The sequence below is a fragment of the Lissotriton helveticus genome, chromosome 3_1 (genome assembly GCF_964261635.1).
Source record: "Lissotriton helveticus chromosome 3_1, aLisHel1.1, whole genome shotgun sequence".
Classification (NCBI taxonomy): Eukaryota; Metazoa; Chordata; class Amphibia; order Caudata; family Salamandridae; genus Lissotriton; species Lissotriton helveticus.
In genome coordinates, this window is record NC_136061.1 from 382,065,404 (window position 1) to 382,092,462 (window position 27,059).

General features: G+C 46.6%; 1 protein-coding gene across 1 annotated transcript in view; it reads left to right on the forward strand.

The window, feature by feature from the left end:
- Positions 1-27,059, forward strand: part of LOC144824555 (Na(+)/citrate cotransporter-like) — a 740,241-nt gene that overhangs the window by 438,239 nt on the left and 274,943 nt on the right. Inside the window, exon 6 of the mRNA XM_078683616.1 lies at positions 4,733-4,894. Coding sequence (XP_078539742.1) covers positions 4,733-4,894 — 162 coding nt within the window. The remainder of the gene's footprint in view (positions 1-4,732; positions 4,895-27,059) is intronic.

Below are 27,059 nucleotides of genomic sequence, written 5' to 3' on the forward strand. Positions count from 1 at the left end.
ACTTCCAGGAAGGAATGAAGGACATCGCAAACTGGATGAGCAGCAGCTACCTGAAGCTCATCTCGGAGAAAACGGAAGTGCTCATCTTCGGATCTGCCCCTCCATGCAGGATGACACATGTTGGCACCCCGCCCTAGGCAACCCCCACACCAATGGACCACACCCACCACCTCGGCATCATACTCGGCTCCTCCCTCACCATGATCTGACAGATCAACACGGTACCCTCTACATGCTTCAACACCCTCTACATACTCTGTAAGACCTTCAAATGGATCCCCCCGAATCCAGGAATACCGTCACCCACACACTAATCACCGGCAGGCTGGACTATGGGAACGCCCTCTATGCAGGAATCAACAAATCTCTACTCCACAAACTCCAGACCGTCTGGAACGCGGCAGCCAAACTCGTCCTCAGCATTACATGACAAGAACACATCACCCAGAACCAACGAGACCTCCACTGACTCCCCATAGAAAAAAGAGTGACCTTCAAGCTGCTCATACAAGCCTACAAAGCCCTCCACAACACCGGACCCCAATACCTCCATACAATCTCTTGTACACCCACTCACATGCCCGCACAACCACTCACATACCCATTAACAGACCTATACCAGTGCTGACATACCCACTCGCTCTTCCATAGAGCCACTAACACACCCATTGTCTCACTCATACAGCCATTCACACACCCATGCACTCACCTATGCAGCCACTCATCTAACCAGCCACTTATCCATTCAGCCATTCACATAACCACACACTCACCCATAGAGCTACTCACACACACAGTTATTCTCCTGGAAAGTTGCTCACACACCCACTCACCCATACAAGCCTTTACAGACAGCCATACAAGCACTCCCACATCTGCATACACACCCATACAGCCATTAATGCACGCACACACTCTACAATACAGCCACTTACACACCAACTCAATTATCCAAACATCCACTCAAGCAGCCACTCATGGACCCATACAGCTACTTACACACCCAGTCACTCACTCATACAACCATTGAGACACCCACTAACTCACCCATACAGTCACTACCCACCCACGTACCCACCCATAGATCCAATCATACTGCCACTAACCCACCCATACAGCCACTGAGATACCCATACACCCACTCACTCACCAATACAGCCACTAACTCACACAGCTACTCACACACCTTCGTATACACCCATACAGCCACTCACACACATACACACAAGGACATAATATCACTCAGTAGTACACCTAGTACACCGCTTTAACTTCTGTAGTACCTTACTATATACGTTTAACAATCATAAACTCTTACGAAATACTTACAGTGATGTCATTTGAGATGTCATCAGCAATGTCACTGACCATTTCATGTAATATGTGAGGTCATAAGCAGTGCATTGAAGGGGTGTAAGTTATACTTAGGTCAGCTAACTATGACGGCTGAATTTCAGTGGTTTTGTTTCAGGGAAATCTGAACTAGACTGCAAGTCTCCATTTTACTTACTGACATTAAGCATACACCATGTTGTATCACTGTAAGGTGCAATAGATCATTAATAAGCAAATTAGCCTTTTAACAACATGTTCAGAGATAGTAGAGTCATAGATGACAAATTGCCATTGAATAATAAAAGTTAAAAAGAAAATCATTTAAGGAGAAGTGAGATCTTCAACTAGTAACTAATGATTAAAAGTAATATAGAACAACCCATTTGTGTAAAGATGTGAAGTTCCATTTTCAATTTACATTACATTAATGTAAGTGTTACTTGTTTCAAATTTATACTGGCAAATAAAATATAATTCCATATCCAATGCAAATGCATGAGAAGATTTCTTCCTATTCAATATTGATGTAATTACTACAACTTGGATAAAAAAATTGGTTAAAAAAGTTAACAAGGACCGAATAAAACGCTAATATATTATTTGTTCGAATTTGCAAGATATGTTACTCAGAATTTCATCCAAACTAGTCTAACCAATCAAGGTGCAGTTTTAAGTAAAGTGCATTGCGCATTGTTATTATATCCACAATTGAGATAAGGAAAGGAGAGCAACGTCTATACTCCCTCTCTCACAATATTATTTATAGGTCACAAAACACCCCTCAAGAGATTTCATGTTGTTCCAGTCATCCACATTAGTCTCATCTAAAGTGCTAGAGCCTAATAAATAATTAAATTCCTCTTTAGAATAAGAATAGCTCTGTCTCACAAGAAGTTTGCCTGAGACAAGGTTAGACTGCTTCCTATAATCCCACTTGATTACTTTAACAAAGGACATAATAAACAGACTATCATGTTGACTTGAAGGCATTGCTTGCTCATACTTATGGCGCCTATGTGAGAACAGACTTCCATTACATTCATAAGTGCAAATTTCATTATGCATCTAAAAACTTCATGTTAAAATATCTACATAAATTAATATACACTTTTCGAATGTAAATTAATTAAAATTGGTTAATTTCTATTACCATTGTTCAAGGACTCCAAACATTATTTATATCATCAAGGAACCATATGAATTTGTAAAAATTCCTGCCTAAATGCGTTATGCAGTTTTGTTCCCATATTCAATTCTTTGCATTGTCAAATATATTGTTAGTTTATTAAAAATACCAGCCATTAAGAAGTCTAAATTATGAGTCTTAGCAGCAATCGATATGCAAATTGAGCCTGATAATCCTAGATAAAGTGCTTATGTGCCTACTAGCTTATATACATACATATATATATATAGTTCTCTGTCCCTTTTTATGTTGTTCTCTATCTCTCTTTCTTTCTCTCTCTCTCTCTATAGGTATGTACATACAGCTCTCCCTCTCGCTCTCTCTCGCATTGCCTCTATCTCACTGTCTCTTTCTCTCTCTTTGTCTATCTGTCACTCACTAACTCTTGCTCAGTCCTGCCAAGCGTCACGCAACAGGTGTGACACTCTCACATTTCAGTGCGATGATCCGCATCACTGCACTGATTTGCATTTTCATGCATTTTGCCACCAGTGCCAGGCGTGCCACCAGCGGCGCCTATGCCCGGGCTCCGACTGCTGCCTGCCTGAGCCCGAGTTCCTAAATAGTTAACTGCTCTCAGCCTCTGTGGAGTGGCTGAGAGCGCTACAATGTATTTGCACTCTGCCCGGGCAGGCTCAGCTTCCTGCTATTGCCCTGGAAACTGGATGCGGCGCCGGCGGCTCGGTGCTTATTCACACACTGCAGGGGGAGGGGCTGCCCTCTCTTAGCAAGCAGACACGATAGTACTGCTGAATCACCAGCTTGGCACCATGAGGGCCCGGACATTATCCGGATTTGCCAGCGGTAAAGTGTGCCGTCATGTCCGGACTCGGAGGAAGTAGGCAGAAGCGGCGGGAGAATCGCAGCAAGCAGGAGACTTGGACTCTCTCTCATGCCCCGATGGCCGCATGCCGCGGCTCGCCAAGAGGGGGCATGAAAAATGATTGATTGCGGCAGGTGGGCGGCCGGCTGCGCCGCGCAAAACACTGCAGTCTGCACCTCAGCAGGTGTGCCTGGCGACAATCAGCTCTGCCAGGCCCACCACCAGGATTGCGAGCACCAGAGACCACGCCGCCGGGGGCCGAGGAGAGTCCCGAGACTGACTCGAGTGGCCAGCTGCTGCCTGGCTGGTCCGTATGAAGACAGGCAAAGTGCACATCATGGCTGGGGGCAGCTGGAGTGCAGTACTGACCACAGTCGTGGTCGTCACTCATAAGTAAGTGTCAGAGGGATCATTGCCACCTCTAAACTCACACATTGCGCGCTCACAGCCTCCCCCCTCCCAAGTTGAGGACACCCACGTTCACTTTAGTGCCTGGATGTAGGCCTTTCGGCGGGGGTACAGAGGGTGGGTGGAGGTTTTCTGTGGGTTTGCGTGTTTCAATAGCAGTCTGTTATGGTGTGACCAGCCCCTCGTAATAATGTCATATTATTGAATGTGAGAACATCACTCACCAGATATCTCATTTACTTGACGGTTCTTCCGCTGTGAGTCAAACACTCGCTATAACGTAGCGACGCCCTCCAACTTGAACAACTCCAATGCCTCTGTGTGAATCCACTGCAGAATAAACTTTAATGTCCCTCTTAAGTGGCTTAAACATTTTTTAGCGTGTCCCATTTGTACGTTTTTTTCCCAAAAACACTTCTATGGGAAATCAATTTCGTTATAAAGCTAGCTCAGAAAACGTCTCTGCATCCCACCTCTGCTACCCAATGACTTATTTCTTTAAAGGATACTTTTTGAAAACGGAAGAGGTTAGTGTGACTGCTAAAGGCACTCGCGCTGCAACTGCAGCTGCTCCATAAATGCAACACTTTCCTGGTCTCTGATGAGGTTAATAATAGCTGGTGGAGCAGTACTTTAATCAGCGAATTGATTTTTATTAAATTGCTCAATGTGTCTTTTTGAAAAAAAAATTACACTTTGCGGCCAAATTGTGACCCTTAGCTATGTGTGTGCCCTTCCATTTCTGGTGCTTTCCTGCAATTTTAACATCTTCTTAGAGTCTCTTGTTGCTCTAATGGGTGTTATTTCCTAATATTTATATGTTTCCCTCGTGTTCATTGCTTGATTTTGTTCGGGAGAAAGTGTCACTCATAGTTGTTGGAATGTCACTCATAATTACACTGACATTATAAAAATGTCACACATATCAATCTGAAATCTTAGCAGCTATGCTTGCTTTCACACTCTTCTCTCTCTTTCAGGAATCTGGACTGTCACATTGGCTGGGTGACAAGCTTATGCCCTTGGAGTCTATCCCACCTGCTGGTATCGCCGTCATTATCTGCCTCCTGGTAGCCACCTTCACTGAATGCACAACTAATGCGGCCAGTGTCACTCTTTTCCTGCCTATTTTGGCATCATTGGTGAGAGATGGTGTTAGCCCTCAATGAGTAGCCAGAGGGCATTCTGAACCATTTGATGAGAAAATGTGTAACACACTTCTGAAAAGGTCACTGCCACTTTTATTCAGACAAAAATATACTTCAGGAAAAATGTCAAGAATTGAAAGTGCATGTTGGAGGCATTCCTTAACATAAAGGTCAAAGTTGATTGTGCCTTGTCAGACATTTTTTATCATCTTTACAGATTGTGATAAATCTCTTATCATGAGGCACTTAAATTAAAAAGGCCATGTTGTTAGCGTTCCAATAGTTGAATGAATTATATTTTTTTCAGTTAATAAAAACTTACAATATAACTCATTTATACACATTTCATACATATTACCATTATTAAACATTTTTTAAACTCATTTAAAATAAGGGTTAGTCCCACAGTAAGAACACTCAATTCATTAAATAACCTACATATAAAGTGCATTTACTGATGACACAATTTGCCTACTATTTCCTCTTACCTGCGGTGCCCTGTTTTTTCTGTTCATTACTAACTTGCTACACACTATGAGTAGATCTAACAATTTGTAAAATGTATCACATGGGGTCCTAGTCAGTTTATTATTGACACCTAGGGGGTCGATTCCGATTCTGGAAAAAACGCTCAGAATAGCCATATGGAGCGTTTTTCCCATACGAATCGTACCCTGCAACGTCCCCCGTACGTACGATGAAGTAAGATTCGTACCAGGAGCTGGACTCCGTACGAATCATACAGAGACCGTACGAATTAAATCCCTGTACGAATCTCCCTCTGAATCCGCTGTACGCGACATCCGTACAGTACGCACAGTTGTGTCGGGTACGCACCGCACAACACTTTTTCTACGAGAGCCGAAAACATCTGGAGGAGCAGAGTTCGCCTCGAAACAGGTATGGAACGCCCCCCCCGGGTACGGTGCATACACCCCATGATCGCAGGGGTCGGGTCATCGGGTCGTACGGCATGTTTACGATTCATACAGAGAGGGCTCCGGATACGAATCGTACGGATGTTTTTTTTCCAGGATCAGAATGGACCCCCTAGTGTTACCGGGTGAACCTACAACGAGCAAAGCTTTAAGATACAAAGTGCCTATTTTTAAAAAAATCCTCAGAAAGGCTTGTCAATACTAAGTCCAAATTTATTTCACGGTGTAACAATTAATTGTGTATGAAAAACTTCACTCCACTCGTTTAAAATTTACCTGCCCTTCTTGGTAATTTATTTATCTGCCCTTCAAGGTGTTTTTTCATAGATTAATAGAATAATTATGATAAGAGCCCTTTACTGGGCACTATTAACAAGTTTCCTCTCTGCTATATCTATGAACTTTAAGAAAGCTTCCAGTAAATTGTAAAGCTTCTCCCTGCAAGAAGGCTATTACTGCTTGGCAGCATGTTCGTATAGTTTGTCGATTAAAGTCCTGCTTTAACAGACTTCTGCATTTTGTTGCTAAAGCTGGGCAACTACAAATATTATGGCAAATATCTTCTCTCTTGTAGTTGCAGAGGCGACATGACATTTCACTACTCAGCTTTTTCCAAGCTGGTGCGTCACTGCAAAATCGAAAATCGCCAAGCCTGAGTCTCATAAGCTTAGTTTAGCATTTAGACAATTCAGGTCCCCTAGATAGTTCTGAGGGTGTAACTTGCCATATGTTGCAATTACCATGCATGCATGGGATATTTTTGCGAACGCCTCTCTCTCCAATAGTGAAGACAGTTTTTTACTGCACCCATTATTATCTCTGTTAAATGCAGCCTGAGAGAGGGGTAAGGCCCATAGTTGTTTTGCCTTGGACATAGATAAAGCCAAATTAAAATATTTATGGGCCTGCATGTGTTAACAATGACTTATTGCCTCCCAAACAACTGTCGTAAATGTGGAGTTATTAGCATTTCCAAGTTTGTGGCAGGATTTCCAATATGCCCCTAAGCTGTTTAAGTACTGTCTTCTAAGCCCAAACTCTAATCGAATTTGTGCTGGCGATGCCTGTTGCGGGAGATTGAACTGTCGACGATATGTTCCTGCCACCAGCTTATCTATGATATTATCAGCCTTCCCTCTTAAAATCTCCACGCCGTATGTCAAAGATGGAACATTTTTAGCTGACATAACTTGTAATTGTGGCTTGAGGGCAGCACTTTTAAACTGTTAAAGAATTATTCCTTCTTTATAGTGCAGCACACCGGTACTTAAATGAGCCCCCCGCATCTAGTATGACACTCAAATATTTATATTCTAGAACCGACCCCAGCGCTGACCCTTTTATGCTGAGTATACGGTGAACTGCTATACCCCTTGACACCAACATGGCTTTTGTCTTGTTTAAGTTGATCTTTAACCTGTGGGATGAAGCATACAAAGCAGTCACAAATTAACCGCTGAAGCCCCACCTTTGTGTAGCGCAGCAGAACAATATTGTCGGCGTACAATAGGTGGGAGACCTTGAAACTAGCCACCGACGGAGAGTGCGAGTTAATGCCATTCAAACCTGAAGAAATATTGGCAAGATACAAATTAAACAATTTTGGGGCCAAGACACAACCTTGTTTTAAACCATTTGTTAATAATCTATATTTTTTAACGGTTGTGCCTTGGCTAAAACTTACTCTTGTCCAAGTATTCGTGTACAGCAATTGAATCGCTCTCAAGAGTTTAGGTGGAATTCCCAGGTTTGCTAACTTATACCAGAGAATATTCCTCTGCACTGTATCAGAAGCAGAACGAAAATCAATAAAACACAAATGGAGAATCAGTGAGCGACGCCTCACCAATTCAATTGTGAGTGCTAGCATTTAAATATTAATAGTCGTACCCATGCCTTTGATAAACCCAGTCTGATTTCTTGGCAGCAGATTTTTAGAAGCCACCGAGGACGTTGAGTCAGCCAGCAGACATTTGGCGAAATACTTTGCCTCACAGTTTGTAGCACAGAAAAGGTGGCAGGCACTATTGCTGCACTAACTGACAGTTGTTACAACCGTTCTTTGGTTCACGCTATAGTTTCCACTCTTGCCCACCTCCTAAGACCAGCCACTAGAAATGGTCTTAATATATAAACTTATTAAACACAACAGTGGAGAGGCAAAGCGTATTAGTACTTATTTATGGCTTTAAATGCCATACATATAAATCAACATAGATGACAGGATTAATGGTTTTCCAAACGATGACGTGATTTTCAAGTGCTTTTATTGTGTCATAAAATCCACAGCCAAAATCCACAGCCTACGCGTTTCGCCCAACACAGGCTTCTTCAGGGCTTGGTATTGTATTTCGGTGCTACAATGGCTTCAAAGCTGGATTTGTCCATTTATGTGGTTCCAAAAAATGGTGAATGTGTCCCACTTGCTTTTATTAAGAGGTCAGGTATTATCTCGTGATCCTTTGTATGCTTGTAAACTCCTTATTTCATAGGATGTAAGAAAGACTTCAAATTTAGCCGTGTCGCTATACCGTGCCGATTAAGGCATAGTGTACTATCTCCTGTATCGGAGCCCTTCTCCTTTGGTATTCATTCCGGAAGTGTAAGCTAATAAAAGCAAGTGGGACACATTCGCCATTTTTTGGAACCATATAAGTGGACAAATCCAGCTTTGAAGCCATTGTAGCACCGAAAGAAGAAGAAGAAGCCCGTGTTGGGCGAAACGCGTAGGCTGTGGATTTTGGCTGTGGATTTTATGACACAATAAAAGCACTTGAAAATCACGTCATCGTTTGGAAAACCATTACTCCTGTCATCTATGTTGATTTATATGTATGGCATTTAAAGCCATAAATAAGTACTAATACGCTTTGCCTCTCCACGGTTGGGTTTAATACTTTGCCTCACAGTCCAGTAGGGCTATCAGCCGATTATTGGTGGGGTCCGTTGTTTGTCCAACTTTATAAATCGGAGCCAGGATTGAGCCCCTCAAATGATCTGGAATTCCTTCGCTCACCAGAATATGGTTCAATAAAGTTGTTAGTTTTTTTCCCAATATTGTGGATTCTCCTTGTAAAGTGCTTAGTGGAGACCATTCGGCCCAGGGGCACCATCCCGGCGGCTGTTGCTAATTATTGTCTCCATGATTTTAGGGTAGATCTCAATAGGCGAGTGTTCCCTATTATAATTAAAAGTGGCGGATTCAAATAAGCCAGTTGCTGAATTTGTACCACCTGATATAATGCCCAGGTGTTTAATCCCACGCTTCTTCAGATATATATGATGTAAACTGTTGAAATTTCCTTCTGGTGGATTGATTTACCAAAATTCTCTAGCGTCTTTACGTTTAGCGGCATAGTGGATTTTATGCCAGTACTGATCAAGCTCAGTTTTTGTTTGGGCCCAAACCGTTTTTTTGTAGAGCGCCCTTAGTTTAGGTAAAGTCTCACACTGGACTCTAGTGGATGGATTATTTCTTAGGACCCTCAGATCATGATTCAATTTCTTTTTGGCTGCTATGAGTTGCGCTGAAATTTTCTTTGGAATTGAAGTAGCGGTTGTTCCTCTGACTGTGTGCTGAGCAACATTTTTCTCTACTAGGCACTTTGAAAACTGGTCCCAGTGGATCAGAGGATTTTTTATTTATTTATTAAACAAAAGCAACAAAAAAACAAAAACATCAGGTATCAGGTGACATAATTCAACTTATTATCAATCAATAAATGACATATCCATACCTCCCAGCCGATTACAATTGAACTCAGGTGTCGGAACAAGGGGATGCTCGTTCCTCGGCTTCGCTTGGGCTCACCGGGGGGGTGCAGATGTCTCCCCTGTAAGCATTCCAGGCCTCCCAGATTCTATTCCACTTCCTGGGGCAACCCCTTGCCAAGTACACTGATATTTCCCTAAACATACACCAGTCCAAGTCCTCCCTCCACTTCTCCACACGGGGGGGCAGACTGGCTCCCCACAGTTGGGCCACATTACGTTTCACGATCATGAGTGCCAGCGTTACCTACTGCTTTCGATAGGCATTGAAATCCATTGGCTCCCAGATATTTAAAATACACCTATGTACCTCAAGACCCAGTTCCGTATGCAGGACTGTGCATAATGTGCTGTGGACCTTCACCCAGAACTCCTGGACTTTAACACAGTGCCATAGGATAAGCATGAATGCCCTCAGCTCTCCACAACCTCTCTTACATTCCCCCCTCTCTGAGTGGCCCATATGGACCAGTGTAGACCCAGTGACATATGACCTATGCCAGATCTTCAGCTGCACTAGTCTGAGCCTCATGGGGATTGCCACTACTCGTGGGGATGATACCGCCTCCTGCCAGTCCTCATCATCTAATTCTAGACAGTCTTCCTGCCACTGCCCTCTAAGGCGCCCCAGTGGGTCCTCCATGTGGTTTATTATTTTCCTGTATATCAGGGAAATCGTCTTCTCAGGGAGGTGGCCATCCAGAACTCTATCTTCCAGAGGGGAAGCCTCCGGAAGTATCGTATCACGGGGGATGTGTGTAAGCAATGCATGCCTTACTTGGAGGTACCCAAAATACTCTCCTTCGTTCAGTTGACATTGCAGCCGTAGGGAGTCAAAGGACTGAATTGAACCCGCCTTCCAGACATCCCTGATGGAAGTGATGCCAATGAGATCCCACTTGTTGAAGCCCTTCGACTTCCACAGACTTCCCAACTGTTCCGCACTCCACAGGGGGCTGGCGAGCGTAAGCTTCCCCTCCCATTTGAGGTGTCTATTGGCCGCGTGCCAGACCTGGACGGCGCCGTGGGTCCCGTGAGATGAAATCTACGGGGTGTCACATACAGTGCCCTGGTGTAGTCTCCCCCCGGCATCAACCAGCGAGCTATTGCGTAACCTGAGTCATTAGGGGCCACGTATATCCCATGATTAATTGCCACGAATTGGGAGGCCCAATAGTATTTCTTGAGGTCCGGCAGTCCTATACCCCTGTCATACCAAGGAAGGGTGAGTTTTGAGTAGGCGGTACGAGGCCTACCGTCCCAAAGCAACTGTCTCTGAATAGACTCTATTTCCCTGAAATAGGACGCAGAAACTGGATCTATAGCATTCTGCAATGCATACAAGAACCGAGGTAGGGCTAACATTTTAAAAAGTAACGCTCGACCAAAAAGGGATAGGGGAAGCGCCTTCCAGCGCTGCACATCTCCTCTAAAACGGGCCGGGGGGGTCAGATTACTGGCGAAGCGGATCCCGGGATCCAGGGAAATATGGACTCCGAGATATCGGAAGCCCGTCTGGGCAAACTGCAGAGGGCAAGTCCTGGGGAGGACCGGTGGGTCTCCCTTCAGAACGAATAGTACCAACTTAGACCAGTTGATGACGAAGCCTGAGTACCTCCCAAAAATAGCCAATACATCGAAAAAGCAGATCAATGATGATCTGGGGTTGGTGAGGTAAAGCAGGATATCATCTGCATAAAGCGAGATTTTATCCTCCCAGTCAGGGGTCCATCGCAATCCGCGTATGGAACGATCCTGCCGGACCCAAGCCGCCAATGGCTCCAGAGCCATGGCGAACAGGAGCGGGCATAGGGGGCATCCCTGCCTTGTCCCTCCGCTCAGGGGAAAGTCGGAGGACCTACGGTTATTGACCACCACTCGGGCCAGAGGAGCAGAATAGAGAAGACGCACCCAGTCAATAAATTCCGGTCCGAAACCGAACTCCTCCAGCACTGCAAAAAGATAGGGCCATTCAACTCTGTCGAACGCCATAGTAGCGTCCAGCGACACCACCACGGCAGGTTCCTGAATGTCAGTGGCCCGGCCCAATACCCCATCGAGACATCACAAATTAAGAGCTGTGTTCCGACGTGGCATAAATCCCGACTCTTCTGGATGTATTAAGGAGGTAATGACCTTGACTAGTCTCGTTGCCAACAATTTCGCCAGTACCTTTGGCTCGGCATTCAGGAGTGAGATGGGTCTATACGACGAGCAAGTCACCCTGGGCTTTCCCTCTTTGTGGATAACCACTATATTGGCTATATGCTGGTCATACAGAAGCTCCCCTACCTCCTTACTTTCCATAAACATAGAGCGGCGAGTCTGTAAGAATTCAGCTTGTAGAGTTCTATAGGGATGCCATTCGGCCCTGATGCCTTGCCGGAATTAACCCCCCTGAGATCCTGTGCTACCTCATCATTGGTTATCGGGGAGTCCAAATAGGCCCGGTCATCCTACGAGAGACAAGGCCTTTGAATATCTGTGATCATCTCTTTATTGTCTTCTTCCAAGAACCCTCCTTCTGCCTGGTACACCTCGCTATAGTAGTTGGAGAACCTATCTGCGATAGCCTGTCGATCCCCGATCGCTTTAGAGGCCTCCCCCTGCAACTCAGGCACAAACCTCGACACCCACTCTCTTCTCTCCAGCCACGCAATCAGTTTTCCGGCCTTGTCCCCATGCTCATACACCCTACTCTGGGTCTCTCTGAACTGCGCCCTCACCCCCTCCCTGGCTATTACACAAAATTCATCCTGATTAAGTTTGAGACGGTGAAGACCCTCGGGGGTTACCGTGCCGGATATCTCCCTTTCAAGGACTATCACTGCCTCTTCTGCTTCCTCCAACTCGGCTTGCCTCTCTTTATTTTTCATGGCAATCAATGATAAAGCTTCACCCCCTTATGACTACCTTAAACGCTTCCCATAAAGTCTTCGCTGAGTCCACCGTGCCCTGATTGTCCTGAAAATATCTATCCATTGCTTTGACTATATCTCTCTCAGGGTCTCAGAAATGCCTGTGATAAAGGGGGGCAATCCGGCCAACCATGACTCGGTCGAATTCTAACTGTGCCCAAACCGGGGAGTGGTCAGAAATACCCCTCCCCATGTGCCTTACCACTCTAACGGCCCAAGCTTGGGTCGCCAGGACTAATATATAGTCTATCCTAGACATGCTATGATGCGTGGAGGACACATATGTTTAGCGTGTGGCACACTGATTCCGCATCCGTCAACTAACCACCAACCCTGTTATGTCTAAGAAATCAGGTAGCCACCTCTGTACTGGGCGCAATAGTCTAGCTGGGTATTGGCTTAATTCTCCATCAACTACAGCATTAAAATCTCCTCCCATCACCAAAGTCCCCAGGGGCAAGGTAAGGAAGATTGCTCCTAAGTCTCGATATGTGTCTGTTTGCAGGCTCGGTGGGACATAAATCGACATAAAAGTGGCCGTCCTCCACTCCCATTGGCCCGAGATACCTATATACCTCTCCCTCTGATCGTACCACGTGGCTTGAGTGGTAAAGGGAAAAGAGTTTTTGAGGAGGATACCAACCCCCGTGACCCAGACGTAAACCCCGCATGGGACACCAATCTGTAGCAGCCCATGTGTAGGGCCATGCACTTATTTCCGATAAGATGTGTCTCTTGCAGCAGCACCACATCAGGGGAGTGCCGCCGAATGAACTGATTGACCATCCCCCTCTTGATCTTGTCTCCCAATCCCTTCACGTTCCAGCTAAGTACGTTAATCCCCGATCCTTTCCCACTATTTGACATCGAACTGGTATAAAATCATCACATTAGCTACATTGTCGCCTGATGTTTGAAACAAATGAAAAACACAAAAAACAATCAAACAGCGTAGTCCTAAACAAACAAGAGTACGCCAACCCTGGATCCCTCCCACCCTCCCTGCACCCCTGCACACAGCTTAGGCCATCCCCAACTGGCAGTGGGCCTCTCGCCCCACCATCAAACTCTACACACTAACTAAAGGTAGTAACGAGGAGGAGAATCGATGTCCTACGCTCCCCACCAGCTCTGCTCTACACATTAGTCCACTGTTTCGGATTCGCCCACCCAATCTCTACAGCGCTATGCCTACAATCAAAACACCACAACGGGGCTAGCCCCCCAATTATACATAGTCACAGTTCCTCAGTTGCACTCTCCGCCCTCACTCCTGCTGTTTGCCTTCTCCCTCATGACTGCGTCTCTCCGACTCGGCGGGATGGAAGCTATCAATCCAATCTGCCGCCACCTCTGGATTGTCAAAGAACCAAGTTCTCCCCTCAGCCTCCACTCTCAATCCCGCCGGGAACATCATTCCGTATCGCATGCCCTTGTCTCTCAATTTCTTTTTCACCGGTAGGAAGCTTTGACGCTGTTTCTGCACAAGTTGTGTAAAGTCCGGAAAAGAAGGCATTTTCATATCGGAGGGCCCCCCCCCGAGCGGGCCGCCTGCAATATTACATCCTGGTCCCTGAAATTCAGGACCCTCGCAATCATTGGGCGGGGCGGAGCACCGGCTTTAGGCCGACCCCCAGGCACCCTGTGAGCCCGTTCAATGGTGAAGAAATTCCCCAGTCCCTTGGGTTTAAGGTGGTTGAGGATGATGTCCTCGATCAAGAGGTCAGGGGCCGGATTCTCCACTTTCTCAGAGACCCCAAGGATGCGAATGTAGTTCCGTCTGGTTCTCCCCTCAAAATCACCAAGCTTCTTATCGGTCAGGGCACGGGAGGCCTTAAGATCACGTACCTCCTGCTGGAGCAGTGCCATATCATCTATCACACTGGCCATCTTAATATGCAATGATTTGACCTTCGCGCTCGCTTTCATGAAGTCTGCCCGGATGAGATTGACTTCTATCATTACCGTGTCCAGTTTGCTGTCCAGTGATTCTATTTTCTGCCCTAACGATAACCAGACTCCTTCAATGGCCGCCATCACATCTGATAGTGTCAGTTCAGTCGGCGTTCCCGAAGAATCACCACTTGTCGATTGGGCCCTCTTCGCCTCCACAGGTGATCCTCTTGGCATAGTGTATCGGTCCAGTTTATTAGACTGGACCTGCTTAGTTCCTCTGGAGGATCTAAGCAGATTCCTGTCGGCATCTGCCTTAGCTGCCATGTTAGTCATTCCCCAGCGGTCCCTACCGCTCCCGGGCTCCGTATGAACACGTAGGCTCCCAAACAAGTCAAGCCCCTCAAGTAGACCCAGCCCCACTCTGCTGTACAAGATCTCCATCCGGGACAGATCAGGCTTAAAGGGATCTCGTAAAGGGAGTGACTATTTGTGGCCCAGGATCGGGGTGCTTGGAGTCTCTGCTGAAGTACAGTCCAGGCAAGTCACTGCTTCAAGGAAACCGGGTCTACGCAAAGCCACTCAACTGCGCCGAGTGACTCGGGTATCCACGGCCAATCTGTAGGCCCTAGTCGATTGCGGCGATGAGAAGTCACTGGGTGGCAACAGTACCAATGTGGAGTGTCGGAACCAGCGTCACCACACCAAGGAGCCCCCCCTTTAAGATCCCCACAGGTGGAGCGGGGAACCGCAGGGACCACAGAAGGATGATTCACGGGCCGATATCATGGCCGTGCCTGCTGGACCCCCAAGGGCCCCCCAGATAGCAGTAATTGCGCTGCCGATTTCACGGCGAATCCCGATGGTTTCAATTCACCCCCATGAACCAAGTCTGTCTGGCCAGTCTGTCAATCGAGGGGCGAAAGGGGGGGCCCCCAACATCAACAGGATCTCCCAATGCCCCCCTCAGGGCGTCACCGAGTAGCCCACGCCCCTACCGGTCCACACCGGTTTCACCTAATCTCTGGTTTCGGTAATTGCAGGCCAGGTGTTGTATGTGGGGGGGCCCTAAGGAGGAAGAAACTGGGTCACTCTAACTCAGCGATCAAGGATCCCCCATCTCTTGCCCTGCCAAACCTCGTTCTCGGTGATCCTCCAGCCCGATTCGTAAATGGGGGGGGGGGGCAGTTTCGGCACCTCCAGTCCCCCCAGCGATCCTCTGTCATTCGTGCGGGGCACGCCTCTCGGGTCTAAGCTGCGCCGTTCCGTACTTCTTTACCAGCAGGCCGGCCCGGTAACTTCCGGTTGCCGGCCCAGCTGTTGACGCACTACTCCCCGGGCGCTGGGCTCACTCAGATCCCTGGCTTCTGCTGCTCTCCGGGCCACGACTCCAACACGGCGTATGTCCGGTCCCCGTCACCTCAGCAGGACCGGAGGAACCGTCAGCGCCTCAGCGGCACCACAGCCGTCAGGCGGCGGGCTCCGACATCAGGATTAATTGCAGGATTGCAGAGCTTGGTGGCTTGCCACGCGGAGCTGAGGTCCTAAGCAGCCATCATGCTCAACGCGTAGCTCCTCCTCTGGATCAGAGGATTTTGATTTACATCATGTAAGTCTTCCCACAACTCTTTTGCTTGGTGTTCAACTTTCTCTATACAGGCTACCGACCACTGCAGTTTTTTGTCATTTTGACCTATAGGGTAGCCTATTTCTGGAGCCGAATAGTCCTGTGAGGTGATGTTTAGATTAAAACTGATAATTTGCAGTTGGTGGTCACTTTCTAGCCTATTACTCAAACTATAGCTTTCCAATAGTTAATTCGAAGGTAGACAGACTGTGGTATTTCTTCCTTTGAGAACTTCTAAGGAACACCTTTGCATTCTGCACCACTGGAGTCAGATGATGGTGAATTTAAAGAAAGAGAACCACATTTCTGAAGCATCATGAGCCCTCTACTGGGAAACAGGTGATTTGAGGAGCTGGTGTGTATTTTGTGAATGCATTTCTCATCACAATTCTAATTACTTAAGGAAGAAGATTATCTGTATCAGAAAGAAAGAACCATGGGTCCTCTAAAAAAAGCTCCAAGGTAAGTCTATTAATATAGTGCTTACTATCACTGAAAAGGCGTTACAGTGCTTTTCGGTGAGCAGTACACAAATCCCAAACCCAAAGTGGGTAACTCATCTATTTACATACAGTTTACACAGGGGCGAAGATTAAAGCTTAGATTTGAGCATATCCTTGCAGATTTTACCCTTCACTCTCTAAATCTTCGTCTCCATCAAAAATGTCTCTTTTTTTAAATCTCTTACTCGCCACAAAGCATATCATATATACTTGGTCAATAAAAGTTCATCCATCTAACTATCCATTCTAAGAGTGATTCGAAGAAGGAAGATGGCTCAGACCACAACCCATTAAGGAATATGGAGACTCCAGCAAGGAAACTTTAATCACCCAATCAAGAAACCAAGGATTCCATCATTTAATCTAGTAGCTACTAAGTATATGGCACTAGTCCAAAAAACAAGAGTCAGAGAATTAGAGTATGTAAAGTCTAATGAAGTCACAGGAAGGGATCTCATAGTCACAACATTCACTGCTGACATCTGTGCGTGACTTTCATATTAGTGTTTCATGTTCTGTGAGAAAAGGGTGGGTGACCAATAGACCCTTGCGGGCTTGGGCGAATAATGTATAGAAATATAGGTTGCCAGCAAGGGATTTATTTTATGATCTGTTAAACAGAGTTTAGGATCTCTACTCAAAAGGGTTTTAAATCCTAACTGTAAACATCAGTTACTGTATTCAATTCAATTGTCAGATTATTTAAGACAGAGCAAAAACAGATAGCTACCACACTAGCTAAATGAATAAAGATGAACAACACAGGGAAGTTTGGTATCAAAATTGTTATTATTTGTTTTGAAATCATAAGGGTACTCAATCAGCTATCAGAATAAAATCAAGATAAACAATTCCAATGTACAAGGCAAAAAATCAATTATCCTATAGTACACAAGAAAATGTCCAAACTGTAACATAGGGTGCAGTGACTACTCATAAATTTGAAGTAAGTCACTGAACATGAGATGTCTGTAGCGCAGAAATGGATGTGTAGGTCGACGTTTCGGTCTTTTCAAGATAAATCACAAGACCATCATCAGAACGGATAGTTTAACATATACCGATGACCCCTGAAATATCGTAATCAATTCTCAATATCGAGGTAACAGATCCTGAAATCACCGTTCTTCTTCACCGTGACTGGTTGCCGGACGTAGTTGCCCTCAACACAATATTGATAGCTGAGAACGAATAACTTCAAGATCCCCCAGAAGAAGAACGGTGATTTCAGAATCTGTTACCTCGATATTGAGAATTCATTACGATATCAGGGGTCATCGGTATATGTTAAACTATCCGTCCTGATGATGGTCTTGTGATTTTTCTTGAAAAGACCGAAACGTCGACCTACACGTCCATTTCTGCGCTACAGACATCTTATGTTCTTGACTTACTTCAAATTTATGAGTAGTCACTGCACCCTATGTTACAGTTTGGACGTTTTCTTGTGTACTATAGGATAATTGATTTTTTGCCTTGTACATTGGAATTGTTTATCTTGATTTTATTCTGATAGCTGATTGAGTACCCTTATGATTTCAAAACAAATAATAACAATTTTGATACCAAACTTCCCTGTGTTGTTCATCTTTATTCATTTAGCTAGTGTGGTAGCTATCTGTTTTTGCTCTGTCTTAAATAATCTGACAATTGAATTGAATACAGTAACTGATGTTTACAGTTTGGATTTAAAACCCTTTTGAGTAGAGATCCTAAATGCTGTTTAACAGATCATCAAATAAATCCCTTGCTGGCAACCTATATTTTTATACATGTTTCATGTTCTGGCATGGTTAACTCAGCCTTTCACCATTTCTAGTTTACATTGGGTTATAATAATCACAGGCAAAAATGTTTTGGGTAAAGCAAATTGGTAAGCACCATCCCAATCGCAGAACAGACAGAACTATTATGGACTGTTTTTTTGGTGCTACTAAAGTTTGTGTTCCTTTGCCCACAGATCAAGTAATATCTCAATTAGGAATCTTTAATAATGAAAGTTATATTCAGCCATCTGACTGAAATTAATTTAAGCAGCAACAAAATATCCATGGGTCTATGTGCCTGAAAAAAAGCTCCTCAAGCAACTGGCACAAGAAAAGACCTAGTGGTGAAATCAGTGGAATCCTTTTAAAAGGACGGAATCCCATCACTCACCGTGGTGACACTCTTCATCATCTGGGATCTCCTCTTAGTTGCAACCTAGTGCAACCAAGGGCTACAACCCCCTCTCTGAGAGGGAGGAGCTCAGGGATGTTTTTATAATGAATATAGCTAGGATTTTCTACAATCCAACAGAGGTGAAGAGCAGGAATTTCTGTGAGTGGTGGTTGCAGTCATAGCCAGACAGTTGATCCATTGAAGTCTGTAGTAACTCTAGGAGTCGGACCCTGTTTCTTTACCTAACGGACCAACATCCCCGGCTGGAGTACGCTGAGCTATACAAGAGTTATATATGGTGATTTGGTGGCACCGATCAATTAGGGATTGTGGTTTCTGCACTTTAGTCTGAAGGTACAGACATGAGAAAGAGAACATGGATTGATCAATGAGTTTTGCAGTACTCTTTCTCCATGGTTTCTAATCACAACCATAAACCTCAATGTCTTTGGCTCAATGGCTTCAGATGGTGCAGGAATGAGATTGTGTAGCATTCCTGTTAAGATTCATGCGTTTAGAAATAAAGAAGGATCAACTGTTAGTAGGATGTGTGAGCATATGTAAACCAGGTGCGGTCAAGTCAAATGCATTTGAAAGGCACTGTAGCCATTGGGTATCCATGCTCTGTTATGAGTACAGTCATAAGTTCTAAAGGCCACCAATAGTAAACACCAAAGAAAGGTTTTCAACCCAAGCAGATAGGTAGTCTTTGGGAAGACGGATTACCCAGTCACCACTGAATCCATAAAGACTTGGATTCTCTGTAATCAATTGAGCAGATTCTGCAAGGCACCCACGATGATGGCATAACAATACTTTAATCTTGAGCCTATGATCACCCTGGCTATCATGGCTCTACTTTTTTTGTCATCAATGGTTGAAGCATACATAACAGGATGATGTAGCACCAGCATGAATTTGTGAGTATTTTCTCAAGTCCATCTATGCCGAGACGGGCCGCCATGCCAGCCACACCGCCAAACCCGTTCTGAGACCGCCCGCTGTATTCCAACTGGAATCCAGGTCAGGCGTTCCTGCTTTGGCGGTCCAACAGCGGTGGTGCCGTGCTGAGGCTCATATGTGATTCTTAGCAAGGCATCGCGTTCCTGTACGGCATGGACTATGAAGTCCATGCCGTGCCAGAACTGGGGGTGCATGTAGGTGGGGGGGCACAACATGCCCCCCCGCCCCCATAAGACATCCACTGGCCAGGAGGCAGCAGGAGGCCCTGTAGGGCTCCCTTAATAGTCTCATTGCAACACTTTTCATGGTGGGCTAACCGCCATGAAAACTGTTGTGGTGAGGCAACTCATAACATGCTTGGCGGTGCTGCAGAGGCACCACCAGAATATTGCAGGCCTCCGACTGCTGCAAGATTGCCAGGGATAGTTTATCCCTGGCGTTAGCAGCGGTCCCATGTCGGTCCGACCACCCAACTCGGATTACAGCGGTTCGATTGCCAGTGTGGCGATAGCCGCATCGCAACAGTGGGTTTGGCGGTCCATCAGACCCACAAACTCATAAAAAGGCCCTATATGTTGGATTTTAACCTCAACAGAGATGCCAAGTTCAAAGCCCCGAGACTTGAGTGATTTGCTTAGCTTTTTAACAATTTTTTTAGATCACCTTAGCAACAGCTCATGATATCTCACGCCAGCTCTCAAGCATCCATATGTAAATCTCAATGATCTGGATCGAATAAGAAGTGGAAATTAATGCCTGTCATCTGCGTAAATGCAGAAACCTACCTCAGCAATATATATAGCTTGTGTAAAGGTTTACGATTAAAAGCAAACCCTTAAATTGTATGCCACAAGTGAGGCTGTTACACCATCCCTGACTGCCCTGATAGTTCTTGATAGTTTTGACAGACAGTAAAGCCTCAAACCAAGTCCAAGGAGGGGGGTGACAAAATCTAGAGAATCTAAATCGGCTGAGGAGCACCAATCATATGACAATCTTGAAGTTGCCTCTTGCAAATGTCCAAACTAAGCTGAATGTGTTCTATGAAGAGGCTTAATGCCCAATTATGAGCAACACAGCAAGTTATTAGCCTTGACATGTTACTACCCCACAATAGGCTTACATCTTGTCAGCTCCACTTGGCTTCAGAGGGGACAGTCTTCACAGCAGACTAATGTACAACTATTTTAGACAATTCAGAACACTCTCTTCTGCCACTGACCTTTCAACGATTTTCTCAATGAAAAGAACACATGTGAAACAAAGTTATTTTACCAGGAAAAAGTCCATGTGTCTCCGGGGCATTCTGTAGCAGTCACAGCATCAGTTGTTCCCTGTATCTCTGCTGCTGTTTAAGTTTACAGGATCTCAGGGTTCAAAAAGAGTAACAGGCCATGAACAATGCCAGGCAAGTCAAAAAAAGAGTCAAATGCCCTGGACAAATACTGTACCACTCCCAACAAAAGTCAAAGCTTAGTCTTCTCTAGATTAACCGACTGAGAAAGACTGGGAGTTGGAAAATGGGGGACGTTCATTTAAGTTAGATGCTATGATCTGCAGCTGTTAATGCATGGCCTTCCCTTCAGGACTGGAGATACCAGCCAACCAGGAGCCCAGAAACGAAGCAACCACCAGAAATGAGGAACATGACCAAAGATAGCAGCATACACGAAAGCTCTAAAAATACACTTTCAGCCAACTCTAGGCCACGGCGGTCGCGCAAGAAATCACTGTCCACAACTTCTTTTAAGAGCAAGAAAGGCCACTTTATTTAAGACAGGTGTGCAAATCAATATCTGTTGAACACATTAATTATTTAATAAAATTCCAATCTTTACAGCATGACTAAACATCCCTACCTAACTAAAACCATAACAACTAACTCTTGAAGAATACCCCCTGGATTTCCCAATGAACTACCCTTTCAGGATGGCCAACCCGCTCCAGGCTGCCCACCCCACTAGAAAAACCGCCTCCTAAAAGAACCAAGACACCTGTCCTAAAAGTGGCAAGGCCCGAAGGCCAGAGCAGCGCCTAGAGCACCGCAAAGGAAAAAACCTAGCTAGAAAAAAGGGGAAGGGTGGGTGGGGCAAAACGAACCTCCCTTCCTTGCCTCCCGCTACGCACTTCCTTAACGCCTGCCTCCAGTCCCTTTATTACCTCCCCTCCAATCAGCACACCTGCGCTTTCCAGTTCGTGTCTCGCGCAAACGCACCCAGGGAGAGACCGGCTCGCGCCCGGCTCTCCCTGGGTCCCCCCTCGCGCAAGAAATCACTGTCCACAACTTCTTGTAAGAGCAAGAAAGTCCACTTTATTTAAGATAGGTGTGCAAATCAATATCTGTTGAACACATTAATTATTTAATAAAATTCCAATCTTTACAGCATGACTAAACATCCCTACCTAACTAAAACCATAACAACTAACTCTTGAAGAATACCCCCTGGATTTCACAATGAACTACCCTTTCAGGATGGCCAAACCGCTCCAGGCTGCCCACCCCACTAGAAAAACCGCCACCCAGAAAACCTTTAGCGTTTTCCTGCCCCACTCAAAGACAAGGAGGAAGGGAAGGAGCACACCACAACTGCACATCAAGTACCTTAGCTATCAAGTCCCGTAATTCTAAAAGATAAAAGGAAAGGCCCAATTGGGACAGGTGAACACCATCCTCACAAAATAAATGCGTCTCAGAATCTTGCAAATGATGATGAGCCAAACTGTAAATGCACAAATGTTTACAAAACAGTCTCATAGCACGATTCACTTTTCTTCGTGCTTTCTCCATGGCTGAATAATTCCTCGCCCCAGTCCATTGTAATCGTGGCACGAACTCAGTCCAGATCACCATGGTGCTCACCCAGGCGGTCTTGATGACGTCGAGATCCATTTTCATCAACTTGAGCAAAGTCAAACCGGATAAAGAGACCAGATCGTTTTCTCCAAGGTGCAGCACCAGTAAATCAGGCGGGCCTCCCAACCCCCCGAAACCAAAGCAGTCAAGGCGGGAAAGAGGCCGCCCTAACGCATGCCCCCCGTGCCATGCCATGAAACCTCATGGGTCAGACTGCTTAAACCAAGCGATCTACCACAAAGCAGACGTGCAGCGGCCACCGCAGCCCTTTTAACAAAAGAGTGGCCAAGAATCCACACCCTCCTTTTTGCTCCAGCCACCGAATGCCAAGGACCTAGGAGAAAAACAAATGTTAGGGCAAAACAAAGGCGATCTATTTTCTTACATACTTCTCACAACATCTTGATCGGCAAAACTGCCCAATGCGGCGAATTTGGGCCCAATCCCACCCCAACCTGGCGGCCTCAGTCGCTGCCCCCATCCGGAATGAATGGGTACCAAATTGAGAAGGATCCCGCCCCAGACCCAACAAAGCCTTTCGAAGAACAGCCAACAACTGAGAAACAACAATTGGACTGCCATTAGCATGACAAAAAATAGCTCCCGGGGCAAAATAAGGGGATGTCAGAAAAACCTCCCATTCTCCTACAGGGCAGCAAAAAACTACCCCGCTCCGTCCCAAAAAGACCCACTTACCCCTCCCCATCTGATCAGTCTTGGACATGCGCAACCACAGGCGGACCCTGTCAAGCTCTACCACCACCTCACTGCTAGTCATACCCACCCTATCCCGCAAACCCAGCAACTCAGAGGCCCGAAAAGCCCCAAAGAATAACCACACAAAACACAAACGAAATTTCTGACACTCAAAGGCATCATAACAGCACACATCCAATTGTGATAAAAGCAGCTGAAGCAAATCAGAAGTCACCGGCTGCCGTAACTTCTGGTCACCAGCCTGAAACCTACCCAAACCTTTTAAAACTTACCGAACCAACACCCCCCCAACAGGATCCCTCCCCCACCAAAGCTGACCGTAAAAAGATACCCCAGCCAGCTTGCCCGAAATGGTCGTGTGGGAGAGGCCTTTGTCCGCCAAATGCAAAACAAACTGCAACAAGAATTGCTCATCAGACAAAACAGCCCGTGCCGGACCTACCAACTCCTCACCAAACTGCAAAAACTCCTGCCAAGCCTTCAAGTAACTCCGACGGGTGGAGGCAGCCACTGAATTCTCAACCAACTGTTGGACCCCCAATCCCCCAAGGCCCATACGTACTGTGGGATCGCAGTCGGTTCTAGATCCGCCCCAGGAGCCAGTCTGCGGAATTCCGACCACTGAAATCGAGATAAAGCATCAGCGATACAATTAGTGGCTCCTGGAACATGTCTAGCTTTAAAGACAATATTCAGTTGTAAACACCGCAACATGAAAGCACGCAACAGCTTCAACACACGCAAATCCCGGGCCCTCTGCTTGTTTACGAGGTCAACCACTGCCATATTGTCCACGTGGAACAACACGGAACGATTCTGGAACTCATCCCCCCCAGATGTACAGAGCGGCCAACAACGGGAACAGCTCCAAAAATGCTATGCTGCGACCCTGCTCCCGCCAATGCACTGGCCAGCCAGCCGCGCACCAACGCCCTTCCCAAAAGAGGCCGAAGCCGTTAGCTCCAGATGCATCCGTGAAAAGCTGCACCTGCCAGACGATGTCCTCGTCCGCAAAAAACAAGGACACGCCGTTAAAATCCTGCAGGAAACGCAACCAGATACCCAAATCGGTTCGGACAGCTGTGGTAATGCGCACCCGATGATGAGGAAGGCTGGCGCCAGACATAGAGAGGCCCAGACGTCCACAAAACGTCCTGCCCGCCCGAACAACTCGACACGCAAAATTCAAGTACCCCAAAAGCTTCTGAACCTTCCGAAGTTCCAATTTGCGTTCGCCCAACACCAACTTGATGAAATCAGACATCTCCCGCACCTTGTCAGCAGGCAAGCGCATCATCATAGCCAGGGTATCGATCTCAATCCCCAAAAATGTCAAAGATGTACACGGACCCTCAGTCTTATCCGGCGCCAAAGGGACACCCAGCTCCGTGGACATAGCTTGGAAAATCTCTAATGCCAACTGACACTGCCCAGACTGACCCTCACCAATGAAAAGGAAGTCATCCAGATAATGACAAACCAGGGCATGGCCACTGATGAAAGTGAAGCGCCACTGCAGAAACGTACTGAAGGTTTTGAAGAAGGCACAGGACACCGAGCAGCCCATTGGCAAAACCTTATCCACATAGAAACATCCCCCAAAATGCATGCCCAATAGACCAAAATCCCAGGGATGAATGGGCAGAAGCCGAAAAGCCGATTGAATGTCACTCTTCGCCAGCAAGGCACCAGTACCCGCTGTGCAAACCAGCCGCAAGGCGTAATCCACAGAAGAATATGTCACACTAGAATCAGCCGGGTCAATGAAGTCGTTGATAGAGGAACCCTCAGGCCAAGAGAGATGGTGGATGAGGCGAAATTCCCCAGCCGCCTTTTTGGGGACAACTCCCAGCGGAGAGACTATCAAATCAGGGAGAGGGCAGCTAAGAAAAGGACCCGCAATCCTGCCCGCCGCAAGCTCAGCATCCAGCTTCTTCTGCACGACCCGGGGGCACTCTTTTGCAGACTTTAGGTTATCAGACCACCTACCCAACCGAGGACCTTGGTACCCAATCCTGAAACCGACTCTGAAACCCCAGGATAAAGTCTTAGCAGCCTCGAAATCAGGATAGTCTACCAACCACAAGTCAAGTACTTCGAGCTTAATAGGAGTAGGAGCCCTTAGATACAAAGTGTGAAGATTGTCCCTGCCCCCTGGACCCCTCCCTTGGTCCCCAAAATGCTGTCCCGGGAAACACTGTGTGAGGGCATGCCGTCCCCCGCACTGCGCACACTCATGCTTGTATCTGCACGCAGGCCTGTTACACGAGCCCCTGTTAAAGTGCCAGCACGCCCCAGAAGTGGAGGACTACCCTCTGCCCCAAACCCCCGCCCCAGAAAGAGCGGGGCGAAATTGAAAGGGGCGATACTGCACCGGCAGGCCGCTAGCCGTGTGGGTCGTAGCAGGCGGGTGAGCAGACGCCATCCACTGGAGCCACAACTCCGCATCCACCTCACCCCAGGAACGCTCAGGGAAAGCACTCATCCGAGCCCGGAACTCCTCGTCGTAAGACAGCCATGCAAAACCTCCAAAATAACTATAGGCCGTACGTATGACATCAGCATATTTGAACATTTCAACCGCCTTACTCGGATGACGCTGGCAATAAACACTAGCATAAATCAAGGAGGCCGACGTCCAGTTCTGTAGTAGGGGATCTCTGTGTATAGTCATAATCTAGTGAATAGTCCCGCCCATGTGCGTGGACCCCGGCAATCAAAAATAATCTCTTAAATTGTCAAAATCATGCAGAAACTGCAAAGACACTTAAGAGAGAATTTAAAGACAAATAATGCAGCCTATAACACAGGCTACACTGTCCAGTACTTCAACTAGAAATTCCACCAAATAACACCACACATAAGAAATCCAGCCCAGTTTCTACCAAGAGAAACTTGCCTCTACCCTTAAAAACACTCTGGAATGATAGAGAGGAAGGCATGGACAGACAAGCCCCATAGGCTGCCAGTATGTGGCTTAAACAGGATACTGTGCCTTTAAGGAAACCTTCTAGAACCTTCTCCCAGTATCCCAGAATGCATAGCAGGTCCAACTGACTTCAGTTTTTTTTTCCGGCTCCTGCTTACAGGACCCTGGCATTGAGCTCTCCCTTGTTTCAAGGGTTTATTGCATATTTTGGCACTTTTGTGTTTTAAAAGTGTTGCAGTTTACTCTCTTGGTGTTCTCTTTCTCTTCTGTGTGCTGCTTCAGGTATTTTAGGGCTCTAAAATGCCTGGACTCTTTGTGAAGTGTCCAGCATGTGGGAGGAAGAAGGCCAAGGGTGATCCACATGAGGTCTGCATTGTCTGCCTCCCTGAAGATCATGTCCCTGAGGAGTGTGTCATCTGCCAGCAGTTTACCACTCGTACTCTGAAGGAAAGGGCGAGGATCAGGCTGTCTGGCCTTGAGGAGAGGCGTCTGCAGGCTGCAGGTGGGTCTGGGCAGTCCGGGAAGGTTCCCTCTGCCTCTGCTGAGGCCTCTGGGGGGCTCCCCAGGGGCAGGAAGTCCGGCAAGCGGTCCCGGTCTCCGTCGACGTCGATGGCATCGACGTCGACGTCGAGAGGGATGACGGCGGTGTGCTCCCCTTCTCCCCGGGGCTCCGGGTCGAGACGCCGTGACGACTCGACGTCGAAGGCACCGCTGACGAAGCCGCCGTCGACATCATCATCACCGTCGACGTCGAGGTCTTCTTACCGACGTCATGGACAGAGCAGGCATCGGCGCTCGCCGTCGAGGCGACACCGCCGGTCGCCGGCGAAGCACCGGTCGGCGTCGAGGGGCTCCTCGACGTCGAGAGCATTTAGACGGCGGCATT